Source organism: Ursus americanus, chromosome 11 (genome assembly GCF_024610735.1).
Source record: "Ursus americanus isolate L20-20 chromosome 11, mUrsAme1.1.p, whole genome shotgun sequence".
NCBI lineage: Eukaryota > Metazoa > Chordata > Mammalia > Carnivora > Ursidae > Ursus > Ursus americanus.
In genome coordinates this window covers 54,933,224-54,953,167 of record NC_142137.1, presented here as the reverse complement: position 1 = coordinate 54,953,167, position 19,944 = coordinate 54,933,224, and the positions used below count along the sequence as shown (strand labels likewise).

Below are 19,944 nucleotides of genomic sequence, written 5' to 3'. Positions count from 1 at the left end.
GCTTTGTCCAGACAGCGCGGTCAGGTGACAGCGCGGAGCTTACTTAGCGGGAGAGGCGGAAGGACGCGCGCTGGGAGGCCGCGCCAGCCGCCGGCGGGACGGGGAGGGGCGCGCCGACATGCGGCCCCAGGCGCTCCCGGGGCTCGGGCTGGTGCTCCCGCTGCTGCTGCTGCTGCTGCTGTCGCCGCCCGCGCCCAGCACGGCCCCCCGCGCGCCGCGCTTCGACCCCACCTGGGAGTCCCTGGACGCCCGCCCGCTGCCGGCCTGGTTCGACCGGGCCAAGTTCGGCATCTTCATCCACTGGGGGGTGTTCTCCGTGCCCAGTTTCGGGAGCGAATGGTTCTGGTGAGCGCGCCCCCCTCCGTCGGCTCCGACTCCGCTTGTGTCCCCCCGGCCCACGGTCGCGGCTGGTCTGTTGGCCCCTAGGCGGCCTCGCGTCCCGCGGTGTCCGCGGCGTGCGGCACTTCCGGGTGTTAAACGCGTCATCCGCTGCCCTTGTCGTCCGCGGGGCTGCCGGCGTTGTCGGCGCTCCGAGCGGCCCTGGCTTCTGGCGTCTTGCTGGTGGCACGTGTCAAGCTGGAGTTACCACACTGTAACCACCGAGTGCTAAGATGGCAGAAATGAATCCGGTTGTGTGGGGGTCGTAGGAGGAACGGCGAGGCTTGGTCCATGGAGGCAGACCCCTGTCCCATCGCTGTTCTGCCATAAAGTGTGGTTAAGGCATAAGTTAGGAGTGTGAAAGTTCTGTTCATTTGGACATGCATTGGCTCTTTATTTTTTTAAAAAGATTTTATTTATTTGAGAGAGAGAGAGCGAGCGAGCACGAGCAGGGTGAGGGGAAGGAGAAGCAGACTGCCAGCTGAGCAGGGAGCCAGATGTGGGGCTCCATCCCAGGACCCCCGGATCATGACCTAAGCTGAAGGCAAGTGCTTAACTGACCGAGTCACCCAGGCGCCCCTATATTGGCTCTTTAATGTTAAAATGTGACCGTGTGTGGCTGTAGGCATTAAACAAATGTTCTAGAGGGGCACCTGGGTGGCTTGACTCTTGATCTCAGCTCGGGTCTTGATCTCTGGTGCTGCGTTCAAGCCCCTGTTGAGCTCTGCGCTGGGCAGGGAGCCTACTGAAGAAAAAAAAAAGTTCTAGAATGTTATCCTAAAGAGACTTCCTAATTATTATATGAAAAGTGCTGCACAAAATATTGCTCCTTAGACTTTATTGAGATCTATGTAAAAATGTGAATGTAATCTCTTACAACTTTAAACTGTTTCACCTACCTTTCCCGATTAAATACTTAGGCATTAAGTTCTTCAAGATAGAAATGTTACCGAATGTGTGTGTGTGTGTGTGTGTGTGTGTGTGTGTGTGTATATATAATGTGAACACATATATGTATTCCTGTGTAAAACAAAATAAAGGAGTATTTAACTGTATTTTATACTATATACATAATATGCATCAAATTTAATATCTATAATATATAGTAGATACAATAGAGTATAAACTATATTATATTAACATTAAATGGTATACATTGTACCACTTTCTACAAAGACATTGACTTTCTTTAAGCAATAACCTTTTTTATTAAGTTAGGCCAACTGATGTAAAAGAATGTGTAAGCTATGGGGCACTATTCATTCACTCTTTTGAAATCAACTGGTAAAACAAGGGACTCTTTTTTCCCATACTATTACCAGACGTGTTTACTTCAGGATGTTATAAATCTTTGTTTGCAAGTTTTGTGCTGTAAGGCATTTTGAGTTTATTTTTGAAATGTTTCAGATTAGCCAGGTACCTGAACTAACAGATTTTCTTCCCCTCATATTAAGATGTAATAAATTATATGTTACCTTTTTGTTTCACCAGGAATACTAGGTAAATATACATTTGGTGCTAGAAGAGGATTTGATGTTAATTGAGACGAGTGCTGTGCCAAAAATACCTAGTTGTTTTTTTTTTTTTAAAGATTTTATTTATTTATTCGACAGGATAGAGACAGCCAGCGAGAGAGGGAACACAAGCAGGGGGAGTGGGAGAGGAAGAAGCAGGCTCATAGTGGAGGAGCCTGATGTGGGGCTCGATCCCATAACGCTGGGATCACGCCCTGAGCCGAAGGCAGACGCTTAACCGCTGTGCCACCCAGGCGCCCTGAAAAATACCTAGTTTTGAGTCATATTATTCTTGGCAATAGTTAACTTTCCGTTTTCTACAAATAAACACAGGGTTGTTTTGACCTAGAAGAATAAAGATACTGCTCATATAAAACTAACTAGAATATATTTCGGATGGTCTGGAAGTACATTAACCCTGTAGAAGATTTTTTTTTAAATGTTCTATTTATGTATTTATTTGAGAGAGAGAGTGCGTGCAAGTGGGGGGAGGAGCAGAGGGAAAGGGACTCTGCACTGAGTGTGGAGCCCTACACAGGGCTGAGATCATGACCTGATCAACCCTGAGATCATGACCTGAGCCAAAATCAAGAGCTAGACACCCAACCGACTAAGTCACCCAGGTATCCCAACCCTGTCGAAGATTCTTTAATTATCCATGGCCTCCCTCTGTGTCTCTTCTGAACCTCTGCTCCCCACCCCAGTTTGACTCAGAACAGTCAACAGTAGAGATATCTGACTGTCCTTAGTGGCAATTCAAACCCAGATATAAATGATGGATTCTTTACAGTAAGTGGCTCTTTTCATCTCTATTAATATGGAATTTGAAAAGTAACTCTAGACTACAGTAGAGAATGCAGGTTCAAATTAAACTGTGCTGGGAGAAAAAGAAATCGCTCATCCTTGTTTAGCCTTCTGACTGTCCCAGTTTGTCTTTTGTAGTTCAGTTTAAAAGGCAAAAATGCATCGTGGATCAGTTAGGATACTTTCACTTCAAGGTACAGAAAGCCTAAGTAAGTGATGTAATAATAAGGGTTTGTTACTCAACATAAGAAATGTACAGGCAGTTGTCTCATTGAGGAAATCAAAGAACTAACCTCTTTCTGTCATCCTCAGCCTGTTGACATGTCCCTTCACAGTCACATGATGGCAGCCTGCCACTGCTTCATACAACCAAAGGCAGGAAGGCCTGGCTCAGAGTGAATGTGTAACAAGTAATCCTTAAAGGCTGAGTCCATATATTAAGATAACAGTATCATTTAAATTTTACTGTTGCCAACTATCCCACTTGTTCTTTGCTAGTGAATATAAGAGATGCATATGGTTTTAAGCATGTGATCTTCCTTTTGAAGACTGTCACTTATGTTGCAAAAGACTATGTAAAGATAAATACTACATATTTAAAAATGAGGAATTAAGAGCAAATACGTGGCTGGGTTGTCTAGAATGTTCAGAGGGATAGACGGAAAACGGGGAAAGTTTACATCAAACTAATGGGGAAGTGAGAAAGAGAATCTGGGTAATATTTGAGTAAGGGGGACTTAGTAAGGGGAGCTGGGGCAATTATTTCAAATGTTTATGTGTATGCCATTTATGTGTTGTTTCTCTTTCTCCCTTTAGGTGGTATTGGCAAGAGAAAAAGATACCGACATATGTGGAATTTATGAAAAATAATTACGCTCCTAATTTCAAATATGAAGATTTTGGACCACTATTTACAGCAAAGTTTTTTAACGCGAGCCACTGGGCAGATATTTTTCAGGCTTCTGGTGCCAAATACGTTGTCTTAACTTCCAAACATCATGAAGGTAAATAAATGCCATATTTACAAACACTGACAATGGTTATGAGATGTAAAGTAGTTCTTTTGGAAGAAGAAACTAAAATACATGAACTCAGTTTTCTCTTAGGAGCAGCAGTTAGTGGCTACTGACATTTGCCTGTAATTTAAGGGACCATATATTCCATCCAGTTGAGAGGCATTAGGTGTGTAGAACAATCAGACCCCCCACATAAAAATGAAAAAAAGAAAAAAGAAAAATGATCACATTTTGTTCTGTGCATATTTAACAATATTTCCAAGATCTCATTTGAAGCTATTTGAAGTGAGATGAGGGTTACAGCTCCAAGTTTATAATTAGAATTGCTCTCTTTTCTCCTTCCTTCCTTTTTTAAAAAAAAATTTTATTTATTCACCTGTTGTAGTCTTGTGTCATTACCCACACACCTTGCTGCACTTTTGGCCAACTCTTAGACGGCCAAATGGTGGACAGTTTGCTAGCGATGAAAGCAACACAGATCACCTAGGACAAAGATTCTGGGACTGTAATGGTGCCCATAAATGTCAGAGGTGGTGGTGGTGGTGGTGGAAGAAAATCTAAAAGGAAACACAGTGGTTGTATTTGCAAGGTTCTCCAGAGAAGCAGAACCAAGTGGAAGTATGATATATACAAAGAGGTTTATTATAAAACATTGGGTCATGCAGTTATGGAGCTGAGAAGTCCAGACGCATGAGAGCTGGCAGTACAGTTCCAGTCTGAGGCCAATGGCCTGAGAACCAGGAGTGTGGATGATGATTTCGGTTCTAGTCCAAGTCTGAGTCCAGAGAGAAGGTGTGAGCTCAGACAGGCAGAGAGTTCTTACTCAGCCTTTTATTCTGTTTAGGTCTTTAACAGATTGGCTGAGACACACGCACACTGGAGAGAGCTATCTGCTTTACCCAGTCTACATATTTAAATGTTAATCTCATGTAGAAACACCCCTATGGACACACTCAAAATAATATTTAATCAAATACCTGAGCGCCCTGTGGCCCAATCAAGTTGACACATAAAATTATCCATCACAGGGGTCCTACATTAATAGGATAGTTTCCACCCGTTACTGTTCTGGTATCCAGAAGATCAAGGAAGCATCATTAAATTGTTACTATCCCAACCGCATGTTAATTTGTTTGACAATTTCCTTTGCATGACCATCTTTGCCTGGTAGAAGAAAGTTGGCCTCAGTTTTTTCTCCAGAGTGGGGAGGAGAATAGGAGGGAGAAATCAAAACCAAAAATCTGTAATTATCTTAGAATACTTTTCCCTTTGGCTACATTCTAGTGGCTTAATGACTTTCTCCTATAGATGTTTCTCCTACTGAGGTAGATATTTAGAAAGTGTATTTGCTTGAACATGTTGATTTCCTGATGCCTGGGAACTCTTTAAGCTGTATGGCACAAAGTATTAAACATAGTGAGCTTATTTAAAAGCAAAACAAAATAACTTTTAATCATATTGCGAGGACAGATAATTAAGCCCCCATTTGTAAACTTTCTTTTTTTTTTTTTTTTTTAAAGATTTTATTTATTTATTTGACACAGAGAGACAGCCAGAGAGAGAGGGAACACAGGTAGGGGGAGTGGGAGAGGAAGAAGCAGGCTCCCAGCGGAGGAGCCTGATGTGGGGCTCGATCCCAGAATGCCGGGATCATGCCCTGAGCCAAAGGCAGACGCTTAACGACTGCGCCACCCAGGCGCCCCCCCCATTTGTAAACTTTCAAGGACTCATGTTTTCATTGCTTTATGGAAAAAAACCCACTGAACTTGGTAGGCAGGAAGATCTCTCTGTGAGCTTTTATGGTGGTGATGAAGACCCATGTGGTTTTAAAACTGTCTGGCAATAGAGCCTGTCAACTTGAAACTTTTTTTTTTAAAGTATTTTTTCTTATTTTTAAGTAATCTCTACAACCCAACATGGGGCTTAAACCAGAACCCTGAGATCAGGAGTTGCATGCTCTACTGACTTAGCCAGCCAGATACCCCCAACCTGAAACATTTTGAACAGGACTTTAAATATTGACGCTGTTTTGAAGCTTACCGCAAACACCTTTGGAACAAGAGTGAGCTGTTTTAAATGCTTCTTGAAAATGAATCTGAAGACTGTGTCCATCTTAGACTTGTCCTAATTCACGAGAGTAAATACAGAGTGCCTTATGTATGTCTGTTCTCAAAGATTCGCTTAGATTTCAGTGGGACAGTAACAATGTACTATGTTCCTAGGCACCAACTAAATCTTTTGAGGCATTTATATTATTTCGGTTTATATAGCATTTCTATTATTTTTTTTTAAAGATTTTATTTATTTATTCGACAGAGATAGAGACAGCCAGCGAGAGAGGGAACACAAGCAGGGGGAGTGGGAGAGGAAGAAGCAGGCTCACAGCGGAGGAGCCCGATGTGGGGCTCGATCCCAGAACGCCGGGATCACACCCTGAGCCGAAGGCAGACGCTTAACCACTGTGCTACCCAGGCACCCCTCTATTATTTTTATATAGAACAATCTCCATGCAAATTCCTTTCAAAATATGAATTATTTCAAAGTGCTTATTTAATGGCGGGTTATTTTTTGTTACCCATTTAATTGGTAGGTAATTTCAGGTAGTTTAAAGAGCAACATCTAAGTTTATGACTTAGAGAAGGATGAGATTACAAATGGTGGGAATATTTCAAAGTACAGAACTCCTGGGGAAGACTATCTTTTCCCCTTCTGGTGATAAAGGACGAAAGACGAAGCTAAAGGGCCTCTATTAGATACAGATCGCCAGCATTCTAAGACTCACACTACATAAAATCATGCCCCACCTGGGAACATACTTTAGTCTTTGGTTTGGGAGACAGGTAAGAATCTTGCAGGAGTGCATTTCCGGATCTTCATTATGAGTAGTAGTAGTCAGTGGTTAGCACGGTAGATGTGGAAGATGTCCCCATCTTAGCTGCGAAATGTTCGTGTTGCTAGTTGATTCTGTGCTAGACCCTGTGCTAACAGTTGGCTGAGGACAGAGCAGGGAACGCTGCAGGCATGATGCTATCCCTCAAGGAGCTTCTATTCTAAGAGGAAGAATATAGGAGATAGATCAGACTACACAGACCTTAAGGGGCATACCCAGAAAGTTACTAAAAAACCCTTGGTTCCACCTGGACATTCTCATTTGTTGCTCATATAAAAGTAGAATATGTGCTATGAAAACCGTGCCGTAAAACCTTGCTTGTAGAAGTGTTCATATGTCACATGTACTATCTGGTTTGCTTTGGCACTTGTATAGGTGGAAATTTGCTAAAACAAAGACTCAATGTAATTGTGCAGGCTTTACCTTGTGGGGCTCCGAGTATTCATGGAACTGGAATGCTGTAGATGAGGGGCCGAAGAGGGACCTCGTCAAGGAACTCGAGGTAGCCATTAGGAACAGGACTGACCTGCGTTTTGGACTGTACTATTCTCTTTTTGAATGGTTTCATCCACTCTTCCTTGAGGATAAGTCCAGGTCATTCCAACAGCAACAATTTCCAGTTTCTAAGATGCTGCCGGAACTCTACGAGTTAGTGAACAAGTATCAGCCAGAGATCCTGTGGTCGGATGGTGATGGAGACGCCCCTGATTACTACTGGAACAGCACAGCCTTCTTGGCCTGGCTGTATAACAAAAGGTGTGTATGCTGTTAGATTGCTGTCATGACCGTAAATGTTCCTCAGACATGTATAATATTTGCTTTGAGAAATATGCCCTTTCAGGCTCATCTATGGTGTGGGGTAGGAGGAAATCATTGTAAATAATGCCTATTAGATTTATCAGTTTTTACTGAGAGTAATCAATAAGCGAGAGTTACAAATCAGGAGTCAAATACAACTCAATAGTCTTTGATTTTGAAATCACTAAAATCATTAAAAATTTGGAATCGCTAAAAAAATATAAAATCACAAAATCAAGACATTAATTTTGTGGGTCCCGCTTTTCATCTCCTATTCTGAGACAACAGTTCATCACTATTCATGATTATGTGCTTTTCAATTCCTCTGATTCCTTCTTTTTATCTTCTGACCCTTTGAATATCTCTGCTGCTTGCTCACTGTCACCCTTGTCTGCCTCCTCCTTCTCTTCCTCAGCATTTTCACCACTCCCTGTTCTTTCCATGTTGCTTTCTAGCATGTTCCAGACTGCCCCATTAGAACAGGGAGTTCTGGCTGAGCTCCTCTATTAATCTTAAACCATGTGGACCAAATTTATATTTGTAACTAGAAAATACTCAGTATTGTGTGGGTTTTTTTTTTTTAAGATTTTATTTATTTGTCAGAGAAAGAGAGCACAAGCAGGGGAAGCAGCAGGCAGAGAGAGAAGCAGACTCCCTGTGGAGTAAGGACCCTGAAGTGGGACTTGATCGCAGGACCCTGGGATCATGACCTGAGCCAAAGGCAGACCCTCAACAACTGAGCCACCCAGGAATCCTTGGGTATGGTGTTCTGAAGTTAGGGAGTGTTCTACGTGTGTTTCCTGGACACACTTGGGATGTGCATGAGAATATTCTGGAGAGCTCTTTCTTCTTAAAGCAGCAGTTTCTCCGGGTACTTCTTCCAAGAGGAAAGACTGGGAACCACCCACTTCAGTTTGTGAAGCAGCCTGTCTCTTCTAAGTGGGGAGCTTCACACCTGCTCTGATAATAATGTTGTGGTGTTTATTTCGTGCCCTGTAAATTCCATGATGGCAACAGTCCACTTTCCGGAGATTTTTCAACATCAGGCACAACTGTAAGAGGAAGGCTAGAATATATGTATGAGATTAGTCATAGGTGAGAAGAATGTTTTGAATGTAAACTCAATTCTGGCTATGACTCATAATATGTGGGACAAGGAGTTTCAAATAAAGTATGATAATCTTGTAAGTGCTCTATGTGCTGATTACTGGGCTGGTAGTTTTACATAAATTATTTCTGTTCTAATAACAGATGAGGCAATTGATTCTTCAGAGCAGTTAGGTTACTCTGGGTAGGGAGCTTAGAAAGTGACAGAATCAGGATTCCAACTAACCCAGGTCTATTTGACTTCAAAACCATGGGCTTTGCATTATATTATGCTATGATGATTTTTCAGGAGTGGATTTGTTAGACATCTTTTCAGTGACATTTCAAGTAAAATGTTTTACATTTTATTTAAAAAATTATATTTCAGCCCAGTTCGGGACACAGTTGTCACCAATGACCGTTGGGGATATGGTACCATCTGTAAGCATGGTGGCTATTATACCTGCAGTGATCGGTACAACCCAGGACATCTTTTGCCTCATAAATGGGAAAATTGCATGACAATAGACAAGTTTTCCTGGGGCTACAGGAGAGATGCTGGAATTAATGACTATCTTACAATTGAAGAGCTAGTGAAGGTACGGTAAAATGTCTGGTGACTACTGAGGTAATATTTTTAATTGTGTGGGTGTGTGAGAATTATTTCTTTATAGTTTGTATAGCTCAATGGCCTGTATTTTATTATTATTCTATTTTCTGTTTGTTTTTCTGGATGGTGATTACATATGCAGGTGTAAGCACACAAATACAACATATTATTAACACAGTCACAACGGGATTGTTTCATCTACCTAAGAACTTTATTTATTCTTTTTAGCAACTTGTAGAAACAGTTTCATGTGGAGGAAATCTTTTGATGAATATTGGGCCCACACATGATGGCACCATTTCTGTAATTTTTGAGGAGCGATTGAGGCAAATCGGGACCTGGCTAAAAGTCAATGGAGAAGCCATTTATGAAACCCACCCTTGGAGGTTCCAGAGTGATGATGTCACCCCAAACGTGTGGTAAGTTCTTCTTGTTACCAAGTACTATTTGAAGGAGGAAGGCATCTAACATTTCTCAGAGATATAAAGAGAAAAGTAGGATAAAAAAGGAAATTGGATGCATGCCTATTTATACAAAGCACTTTCCAAACTTTAGAAGAAGTCACCATGTTTTTGAGCACTTATTGTTTATCAAATCAAGCTTAAATCATCCCTAGAAACTTCCTACTAGTGGGCAAATTTTAGTGGAAAATAGCACTTATAAAAATTGTAAGTCATTCAGAAAAATGAAAGATGTTGAGTGGTTAATCCAAAAGGAAGACTTCTGTTTCGTCATTTAATTCTAATTTTTGCAGATGCTCCTTCTTATGAAATTAGCAAGAAAAAGGTGCCAAAGGGCAGAAAAAAATATTTAAAATTAGCCCAGATAACAGCATTATTTTAATTGAGAAACAACTTTTGACTTGTTCATATTATTCTAATAAATCTAAACCTGAAGTTTCTTTGAAATTAATTAACTTGCTAATTTTTCTTTTAACTAGAATCTTCTTTAAAAGCCTTACTTCAGGCTTATGTCTGAGCTTCCATGTGCCAATGAGTATCTGACCACACTTTGCAAATATGATGGTTTCTGATGTGGGATCTTAAAATATATAAATAAGAGTAGTATTAGCAAAGCTCTAAAAATTTACCTTTTGTTGTCACCAGGTGAATATAGCCTGATCAAGTATAAATCAAAAGATTAGACTAAATGTTGTTTGATCTTACTTATGACTTAAAACTAATTGTCAACTCACTGAAGAAAACAAATAAAACAATCTAGACAGAAGCAACTAATTGTAGAATTTTAGAATGTCTGGGAGAAGCCATAGTGAGTACTCACTACCAATCTTTATTTTACAGAGACTAGTTTAAATCTGGTTTTGGAATTTGTGTCTGGGCATGTATTTGACTACAAGGGGGTCTGATTATGATTTCACAAGTATTTAACCATTATTCCATTAAATTTTATTTCAATAAATAAAAATAAAAGCCAAAATATTTAACAAGGCCTGTGAAGCCCCTTGTCTGGCTCCTACCAACGTCACCAACCCCACATGGCCCTCCTTCCTCCCCTCCCCACCCCCCCCCAAGGTAGAAGCTCTTCCCTATACCATTCATGCTGCCCCTCCTTGCTGCAGTCATCTGTAGACTCCCTTACCATCCTTCAAGATTTCAGCCCTGGCTCACTGTCACTGTTCCTAGAACTACTCTTAACATTAGTTCTTAGTGATTTGAATATCTATATTCACATTTCTTTTAGTTTGCTGGCCCCTCAGTACTTGGACTCTCTCTTCTAGGGTTCTTGTCCACTCTACCTTTGCTACCCCCTTTTTGGGTCATGCCTTAGGTCCTGCATTACCAATAACTGAACCTCTTCCATGCTGTCAGTTTGAAGCATTGTCCTGTGTCCTACCACCTGTTATATTTCAGCTCACTCCGCACAGCACTTGGGCTTCTGGAGGGATGTATAATCCACTAATGATACCATCTGTGACCCTCTCACTTTGCCTCTGTCCCTCAGCCCTCTTCCTTACCCTGGTCAGATTCTGTGGCTCATTACTCCATTGCATACACTCTTTTTCTCTCGGTTGTACTCACCTGACTTTGATTAAAACCTCAACTTCTGTTAAATTTAGCTCTACTTTTTCATGCTTGCCCATGGGTACCTCCATGTGACTGAAATACACAGACATAGACACACACACACTCTCAAATATTTCCTGGTGTCCCGGATCCCAACCCAAATTAGCCACTCAAGGATATTATTCTAGCCTTTCTCTCCTTTTGCTCCTCATCTTCAATTTTCCCTCTTTATTAGATCCTTTCCTGTCAGCATACAAATGTGTTATTTCTTACATCTTAAAAAAATACTTTTAACCCTTAGATTTCCAGGCACCTCCCCATTTCTCTTTCTTTTATAGTAAAATGTATTAAATATATATATATATATATATATATATATATATATATATATTTTTTTTTTTTTTTTTTTTTTAACTTGTTAATTCCAATTTCTTGTTCCAGTTTTCTCTTGCACTCACTCTGGTCAGGCTTCCACCACCAGACTTGCTAACAACAACAAAATTATTGTTATCAAGGCCCTTGATAACCTGTCCTTCGCTAAATCCAGCGTCATTTCATGGTCCCTGTTTTCTGAGTTTATGGCAGCATCTGACTCTGTTGATTGCCCTCTCTTCTTCTTCTTCATCTTTGTCATCTTTCTTGGTTGTCGTCGTCTTTAAGATTTTATTTATTTATCAGAGAGAGAGAAAGAGAGAGAGAGAACAAGCAGGGGGAATAGCAGAGGGAGAGGGAGATGCTAAGATCATGACCTGAGCAGAAGGCAGACTTAACTGAGCCACCAGGCGCCCGATGGCCATCTCTTCGTGTTGGCTGCTGCTTCTTAAGTGTTGTTTGCTGGTTCCACCTCCAGTTCCCAACCACTAAACCTTGAAGTGTCCTGAGACTTAGTCCTTGGACTTCCATCCTTCCTGTTTATTTTTATTGCCCAGGTGATTGCATCCATTTTCACAGATTTAAATGCCATACTGATGACCTCTGCAGGTCTGACCTCTTTTCTTGAACTCCAGACTCACATAATCAACTTCCTCGTCGACCATTCCTCATGGAAGTATAAGCACCTTAAACCCGGTATTGTCCAAAACAGAGGTCCTCTAATTTGTAAATTTTGCTCTAAACCAGCTCCATGCAGTCTTCCCGATCTCAGTTAATGGCAGCTTCATCTTTTTAGGTGGTTGTGAGGCCAAAAATCTTGGAGTCCTTAACTCTCCTTTCACATTTCACAGCCAATCCATCAGCAGATACCATCATCGTCATCTTCGAGGTATATCTAGAATCCAATCACTTTTCATCCTCTCTCTGGCAACTCTCATGTTTTTAGGCTCTGTTCTCTCTCCCCTGGATTATTTCAGTAGCTTCTTGAGTGATCTGTTTCCATCCTTGCCCACTTAATCTTTCTGCTATAAAACCTTTTAAATAATAAAGCCAGCTTATGTCACTCCTATGCTCAAATTCCTCCGATGGCGTCATAAAAACCCAGGCTTAGAGAATGAGCCAGGTCTAATAGAGGCTTACAAAGTCCTATAAAAACTAGTTCCTTGGGGTGCCTGCGTGGCTCAGTCGGTTAAACATCTGCCTTTGGCTCAGGTCATGGTCTCAGGGTCTTGGGATCGAGCCCAGCAGAGGGCTTCTTGCTCATTGGGGAGTCTGCTTCTCCCACTCCCTCTGCCCTTCTCCTGCTCATGCTCTCTCTCTCAAATAAATTCTTAAAAAAAAACAAAACCCCAAAACAACTGGCTCCTTGCTGTCTCTAGTCTCTCATCTTGTCTGCCATCCTGCTGTCCGTCATTTGTCCTTCTGCCTCCTTGCTGCCTTGTCAACAGGCCAAGCATTCTCTAGCATGGGGACTTCTGTGCTTGCTGTTCTCTCTTCCTCCAGATACTCACATGGCTCTCCCTTACATTCTTAGGTCTCCTCAATGCCATCTCCTCAAAGAGGTCTTGCTTGAGTATTCGATTTAAAATAACATGTACACCCCTCCTTTCCAACCTAGCACGCTCTGTCCTCACCTGGCTTCAGTTTTCCCCATAGCACTTAATCAACATGCTCATTCTAATTTTTCCCACTACCATGTGATTTCCATGAAGACAGGGACTGTGTTCAATACTATGTCTCCAGCTCTAAAACACTGATTAGCATTTTAAGATTTCAATAAATATTTGTTGAAAAATGAAATAAAAGAATGAGTTCTGTTTCCTTTGTCTAGAGCTTACGCTTCTTACCTTTTCTCCTTTTTTCTCATTCATCCTTTAAGTCTCAGATTAAATGTCATTTTCTCGGAGATGCTTCTTGCTGATGGTCTAATTTAAAGAGATCCCTTCGTTATAATCTTTCAATTTCGTTTTCTTTCATTATGCTTGTCAGAACTCACACTTTGACATTATTTGTGTGATTATTATTGAACATCTGTCTTCCTCACTCTAGTCTAAGTTCCATAAGATCAAGAACTAGGTGTGGTTTGTTTTCTACTGTATCCCCAACACGAGCCTCAGTACTTGGCCCAGCACTGACACATACATATCTGCTGATGAGGGAATATGAAGATTTTGAATCAGCAGGTGGAAAGCCATTTACTCTCACATCTTACCTTCTTTGCTCATATTCCCCTGCCTATTTCCAGCTCCATGAGAACTGTCTGATGAAGAGTAATATTAGAAAAGTGTCTGCTCCTTTTAGTAAGGGGAAGTGGGGGGAGGGAGGTACTAGGATATTATGGTTTACAATAACAAGTATATATTTGGTCCTGTCTCCATTTCTGGCACAGAGCTCCTAAAGCTCTTGGTATTTCCTAAGTGATGAGAACTATAAAGATGTCTTTTGTTATGTTCCTGAGGCGACTTTTCCACTTCACTGAAGGGTGAGGCTGGTTGCCTGGAGATCCAACCTTGTGATTACAGGGCTGGAACTTTCGGTCCGGTCCTCCACCTTCAGGTTGAGGAGAGAGGCTGGAGGTTCAATCAGTCTCCAATGGCCAATGATTTAATCAATCATACCCATGTAATAAAGCCTCCATAAAAACCCAAAAAGACAGGGTTTGGAGAGGTTGAGGGTTGTAGGGAGAGTGTGTGCCTGGAGAGTTCCTGGAAGCTCCAAGCCCTCTCCCCATACCTTGCCCCGTGCATCTCTTCTCTCTGGCTGTTTCTGAGTTTTATCCTGTTGTAACAGACTGGTAATCCAGTAAGTAAAATGTTTCCGTGAGTTCCATGAACTGCTGTAGAAAATTAATCGAACCCAAGGAGGACGTTGTTGTAACCTCCCATCTATAGCTTGTGGGTTAGAAGATGTCACCAAGTGATAACCTGGTCTTGTGACTGGTGTCTGAAGTTGAGAGTGATGCAGGCAAGCAGTCTTATAGGACCAAATCCTTGACCTGTGGAAATCTGATACTATCTCCAGGTAGATAGTGTCAGAATTGAGTTGAATTATAGGACACCCAGTTGGTGTCTGAGAATTGTTTGGTGGGGTAGGGAACCCCCCCTCCAGCCCCCAACACACACTGGAATTGGGAACCCCTTTTGGGTGCTTTTTATTCTACCATGGAGTTACTTTTCCTTCCCTCTATAATGAAGACATTGGTAAATATTTACTACATGGAAGTATCTCTATAAAATAATTCCAAACCTGACCTATAACGAGAAATATTACTATACTTCCCCCCCTTGTAACCAGGTACACATCCAAACGTAAACAAAAATTGGTCTATGCCATATTTCTTGAATGGCCCACATCAGGACGTCTGTTTCTTAGCCAACCTATAGCTACTCTGGGAGTAACAAAGGTAAGGGAGTTTTATCTTTATTAATTATCTTTATGTTCCTTTTATACCTTATAAGAGTACAGGTTTCCCCACTATCCGAAAGCAGAGCATTCCTATGAAACCTTCCATAAACCGAAATGGTATAAAGCAAAGAAGCAATTACAATTAACTTATGTGGAAGTTTTTTTGAATAGTCCCAGACCCCAAAAGTAACCTCTCTTAGGCTCTTCTGATACCTTAGAACAAACACATCTTGCTAATGGATGCACAGACTGAGTGGAGATAAAGTGCAGATGCGCCCTGACACATTCAGAGCTGCGGCAGCTTGCCGCCGAGCAGCGAGCATAGGAAGGGCTGCTGCCGCTCTGGCTGCTGCCCGCTGTGCGCGCTGCCTCTGACGGGCTCTCTGCAATACAAACACTGAATGCCAGTTTCCCTTGCTGCCTTTTCTTGTGAAAGTGAAAATCCTCTTCAGATTTTTTTCAGTTACAAAACCAGGTACTAACTACAGGAGATCTTTCATAAAAGTGAAGTGGCATAACACAGACTTTCAGAAAGTGAGGGATACCTGTAATTTTAAAATGAACTTCATCAATGGCAGCGTTCAGCCAAACCTTTGAAAGTTTTCTTTCATTTCCCAGAAAACTAAACTTACAAACTGCTATGTTATCTCCATGTATATCAACATAAAACAGATATTCTTTCTGACAGTTATTTTAGGTTGTTCAAGTTCTGCAAGCATCCAAAATGAATTCTGGAATTCATAGATACATACACATACATACATAAAATAAATTCAGACTCTCCCCCGGACATCCCATCCCAGAACACATCTGAATAAAAGTAAGATGTGTGGCCTTACTATTTTAAGGTCATTAAAAAAATCTGGAGAAAGTTAAACTAACAGTTACAACCAACAGATCTGGCATTGAGTTCATTTTGATATATTTTATAGCTTATTTTTAAGAAACTGACAATTTCCTGGGATGTAAATTGTCCATATGCTTCTTCTTGCATTATTTTCCACATTTCATTTCTGACACTGTGGTTAATCAGGCAGAAAGATGGAGTTCGAATTTGATGTTTAATTACAGCTTAGTGGCCTGGGTATGACATCATCTTTTTGTTATATCTGTATTCTGTTGCGCTCCCATTAATACTGTTATTTAAAAGTTCATGGATTTTGTTTTTGTGTTGCTCTACATGATAGGCAAAGTTTTCTTGTTCAAAATGACTGCAGATATGTAGGAAATTACTTGTGTCTAAATCCACTTAGTATAAGACTAAGGATATAAAACAATTACAGTAATAATTGATCAGACGTACATATTGTTGATTAGTTACTGGAAAGTCCGGGGAGGAAGGGTTGCTAGATAAGGGAGGGAGGCCTTTCTCCAAACATTCTGTGCAAAAACTACGCAGACCTTATGTTGGGCAGATTGGTTGCAGAGTCTTCCCCAATCCTCTCTCTTCAGGGTTTTCCCTACTCAGATACTGTTCAACCTTTACAATTCTTCTTTTCCAACTCTTGCATGCTTTTATATGAGGGGAACACATGAGCAAGACACATGCATGCACTCATTTGGATCAAAGGTTAAAACAGTGTGCGAACCACTAAATAAAACCAAAAGATGAGTTTCCTGTCTATAGTGTTTTAAAGAAATACCAGCCACTCTTATGGGTGAGTCAAAGAGATACATTTGGAGATATTTGTGTGTGTTTTTAATTTCAGATTAAACTGCTGGGACATGGACAGCCACTTAACTGGACTTCTTTGAAGCCAAATGGCTTAGTGGTAGAACTGCCACATCTAACCTCGCATCAGATGCCATGTAAATGGGGCTGGGCTCTAGCATTAACTAATGTGATCTAATTTGCTGCAGAGAGGTTCATGCCGCAGGTACACTGAAGACTGGAAAATAATCAGGTTTCTATAATTGTAGCACACAGAGAAAGCGATTGTAAAACTGGTCAAGAAAAGCCAGGTAATTATTTAGGCAATTCAGCCCTTTCCCCTCTTACTCCTTAATGTTTTTTCTGAATTACCCATGTAGCTGTTTTAACTGTCCGGTGTTACTTTGCCATCAAAGTCTCTTCACACTGAATTTATTTCCATGTGTGATTACGAGGTGGAAATTTTTGTTTTACAGTAGCTAGGAATTGGTGATGGTAAGGACTGACTGAATTGTGTCTCCTGAATTGTGTCTCAAATTCATATGTTGAAACCCTAACCCCCAATGTGCCTGTATTTGAAGACAGAGCCTTTGAAGAGGTAACTAAGGTTAAATAAAGTCATTAAGAATGAGAACCTAATCAAGTATGACTGGTGTCCTTATAAAAAAAGAAAGAGACACTGTGGATGCAAGCACACAGAGGAAAGGCCAGTGAGGACACAGGGAGGAGGCACCATCTGCAAGCCAAGGAGAGGGACTTAAACCCAACCTGCCAACACATGGGGCTGTCAGCCTTCAGAATTGTGAGAAAATAAATTACTATGGTTTAAGCCATGTGGTCTCTGGTATTTTGTTATGGCAGCCCTAGCAGACTAACACAGGTGGTAGGTATGTAATAAATTTGTCCTGATACGTATTTCCAATGCACGTAGTAATTGTCTTTTTATAAAAATTCTTTTTTTCCCTCTTGGTAATAAAATGGATACATGTTTACTGTAGGTATTTTAAAACATACAAAAGTGCTCAAAGCATTTTAGAAATGCTAAAGCCACTGTTTAGATCACCACTATTAATATTTTGGTACATATTCTTTCAGGGTTTTTGAGGTGGTGTGGAGGGGGTGTGGGATTGGAGGTATAGGTCAATTTTTGTAGGTGAGCTAATTTGAGCTCCAATTTCAATTAATATGTTGCCTGTATTTGCCTTCAAGCAAATTGAATTTGAAAACCTAGTTGAAAATCAGGAATTCTACTCAAATCTTCCCTAAGAATGAAGCAAAATAATGAAGTAAAAATCAAACTGATTTTGATGTAAATTTAAAGAAACCACTGATTAGAGAACTCGTTCTCCTCAACAAAAGATGTTTAATTGGCCAGACCTTTATTTGAAGTACTGCAGGTTCCATTTTGTTACATTAATCAAATGCAGACATGTCACTGTTTCCAAAAAATGCTTCAAATAGAGAATGAAATCAAAGTACATATTTGTTTCCTAAAATCATGCTAATGTTGAAAACTTAAAAAAATTACTCATTGTTGAAGTTCCTAATTACCAAATTTTTGAAACCATGCCAAGGTATTTACATACATACATATGTTAATAGTTGTAAATTCCAATTAATATTTTATTGGAGATCTGACTTGGACAGATTTATATGATCCCAAACACTAGACTAAAAAAAATAAAAAAGGAAGTGTAGTTATTTAGTAGCTACGAGGGAGCTAAATGACAAAATATAGTTCAGCTTTTAACCCAACTATATAAAAAATATCTATGATACGAGGGCAAGAATTATAGTAAGGATAATTAAAAATCAGATCTCTCATTACCTATTTTAAGCCAATAGTTTTTATCCTCCAAATAATCCTTTTCCCAGAGTTATTAAATAGGCACAAAATGGCCTGATTTGAACTTCAGTAACTTCTGATTTTCCTTTAATGACTAGAGAAGTATTGAAGGCAAAGCAAACTAGATTATTAGACTGAATAATCTAGACATTTAATTATGGATACCACTTTAATAGATTCTATCTCATTTTCTTACGAGTGCCATATTCAAGCAACACAATTACTCTAAAAGATCAGGCTATTCAACTAAATATGAATTAAGACAACAGAAGACAAGACAGATGTTTTGCCTTCTGTTCATTTCAGTTTTGTAAGCGAAAGACCTGGTTAGATAAAATCTTCCTACCTTCCAAGCAAATAAAATAAATGGTCTTATCAAATTGTTAAATATACACAGTAATACAAGTTTAAAGGAGAAAAAGTAGAAGCAGTTTTAAGTAATCTCCATTCAGCCAATTTCCTGGTTAACTGATGCTCTCCATCTCCTTGGAAAAGCATACAGATTGGTTCCTAGGGTAAGGTACATGCTTTCAGTTAATAGACTTCTGTCTGGCACACCCTTCACTTCGATTTCTACTTGCTGCAATCAATGTATGTCTACCAAGTTGAGTTTGTTATTATAGTGGGTTGAATAGTATTTCCCAACTATTCATGTTCACCTGGAAGCCAAGAATGTGATCTTACTTGGAAATGGTGTCTTTGCAAATGTAATTAAATGTTGAGAGAAGACCATACTGTACATAGGCAGGTCCTAAATCAGAGTACCCTTATGAGAGAGAAAGAACACAGACACACAGAGAAGGCCATATGAAGACTGAGACAGAGACTGGAGTTTGCTACTATAAGACAAGGGACACTTGGGCCACCAGAAGCTGGGAGAATCAAGAAAGGATTGAACAGTCTTCCCTAGAGCCTTCAGAGGGAGCACAGTCCTGCTGACACCTTGATTGTGGACTTCCAAGTACCAGAATGGTGAGAGGATAAATTTCTGTTGTTTTAAGTCACTTAGTGATAATTTGTTATCTAGGAAATTAAAACAGTTATCAAACAGATTATGCCAGTTGAACTTTTTATCATGATTATACAATCTGTGATAACGTGAGTTTGAAGAGTTGTAGTCTCTGCAAAAACCAAGCTGAACTTTGGAAAGACTAGATAAAAGTGTGTTGCTTTTTTTAGGGGAGCTTGGCTGGCTGTCAAAGGAACATGAGACTTGATCTTGGGGTTTTGAGTTCAAGCCTCACGTTGGGTAGAGATTACTTAAAAATAAAATCTTGAAAAGCATGTATTGCTTTTTTTTTTTTTAATTTAAATGTATTGGTAAATTAACTGTGGGCAAAACAGTTCTAAAAGATTAGAGGAAAATAGAGCAAAAATCCACAAAAATTCTGCATCCCTGGTTCACAACTTACAATGTAATGCAGTGCATGTGATTTGTGCAAGAAAGATAATTAGAGGACGCCTATAAGCAGACCTGTACTAAAAAGAAAACACCTGGGTCCTACATTAAATAATTGACAAAGAATATTTATATTTTAAGTTAAAATATG

At 40.2% G+C, this 19,944-nt stretch overlaps 1 protein-coding gene across 2 annotated transcripts; it reads left to right on the top strand.

The window, feature by feature from the left end:
- Window positions 1–11: 11 nt before the first annotated feature.
- Window positions 12–17,381, top strand: FUCA2 (alpha-L-fucosidase 2). 2 transcript variants are annotated; one of them, XM_045810096.2, is made up of 7 exons: window positions 12–345; window positions 3,513–3,700; window positions 7,019–7,358; window positions 8,875–9,085; window positions 9,325–9,515; window positions 14,787–14,895; window positions 16,607–17,381. In XM_045810096.2, exons 1-7 carry the CDS (start codon window positions 119–121, stop codon window positions 16,745–16,747), a joined length of 1,407 nt encoding a protein of 468 aa, XP_045666052.1. In that variant the 5' UTR covers window positions 12–118; the 3' UTR covers window positions 16,748–17,381. The 2 variants fall into 2 exon arrangements, with proteins under 2 accessions (XP_045666052.1, XP_087721670.1); XM_087865544.1 differs by lacking the exon at window positions 12–345 and adding an exon at window positions 503–922.
- The last annotated feature ends 2,563 nt before the right edge of the window (window positions 17,382–19,944 follow it).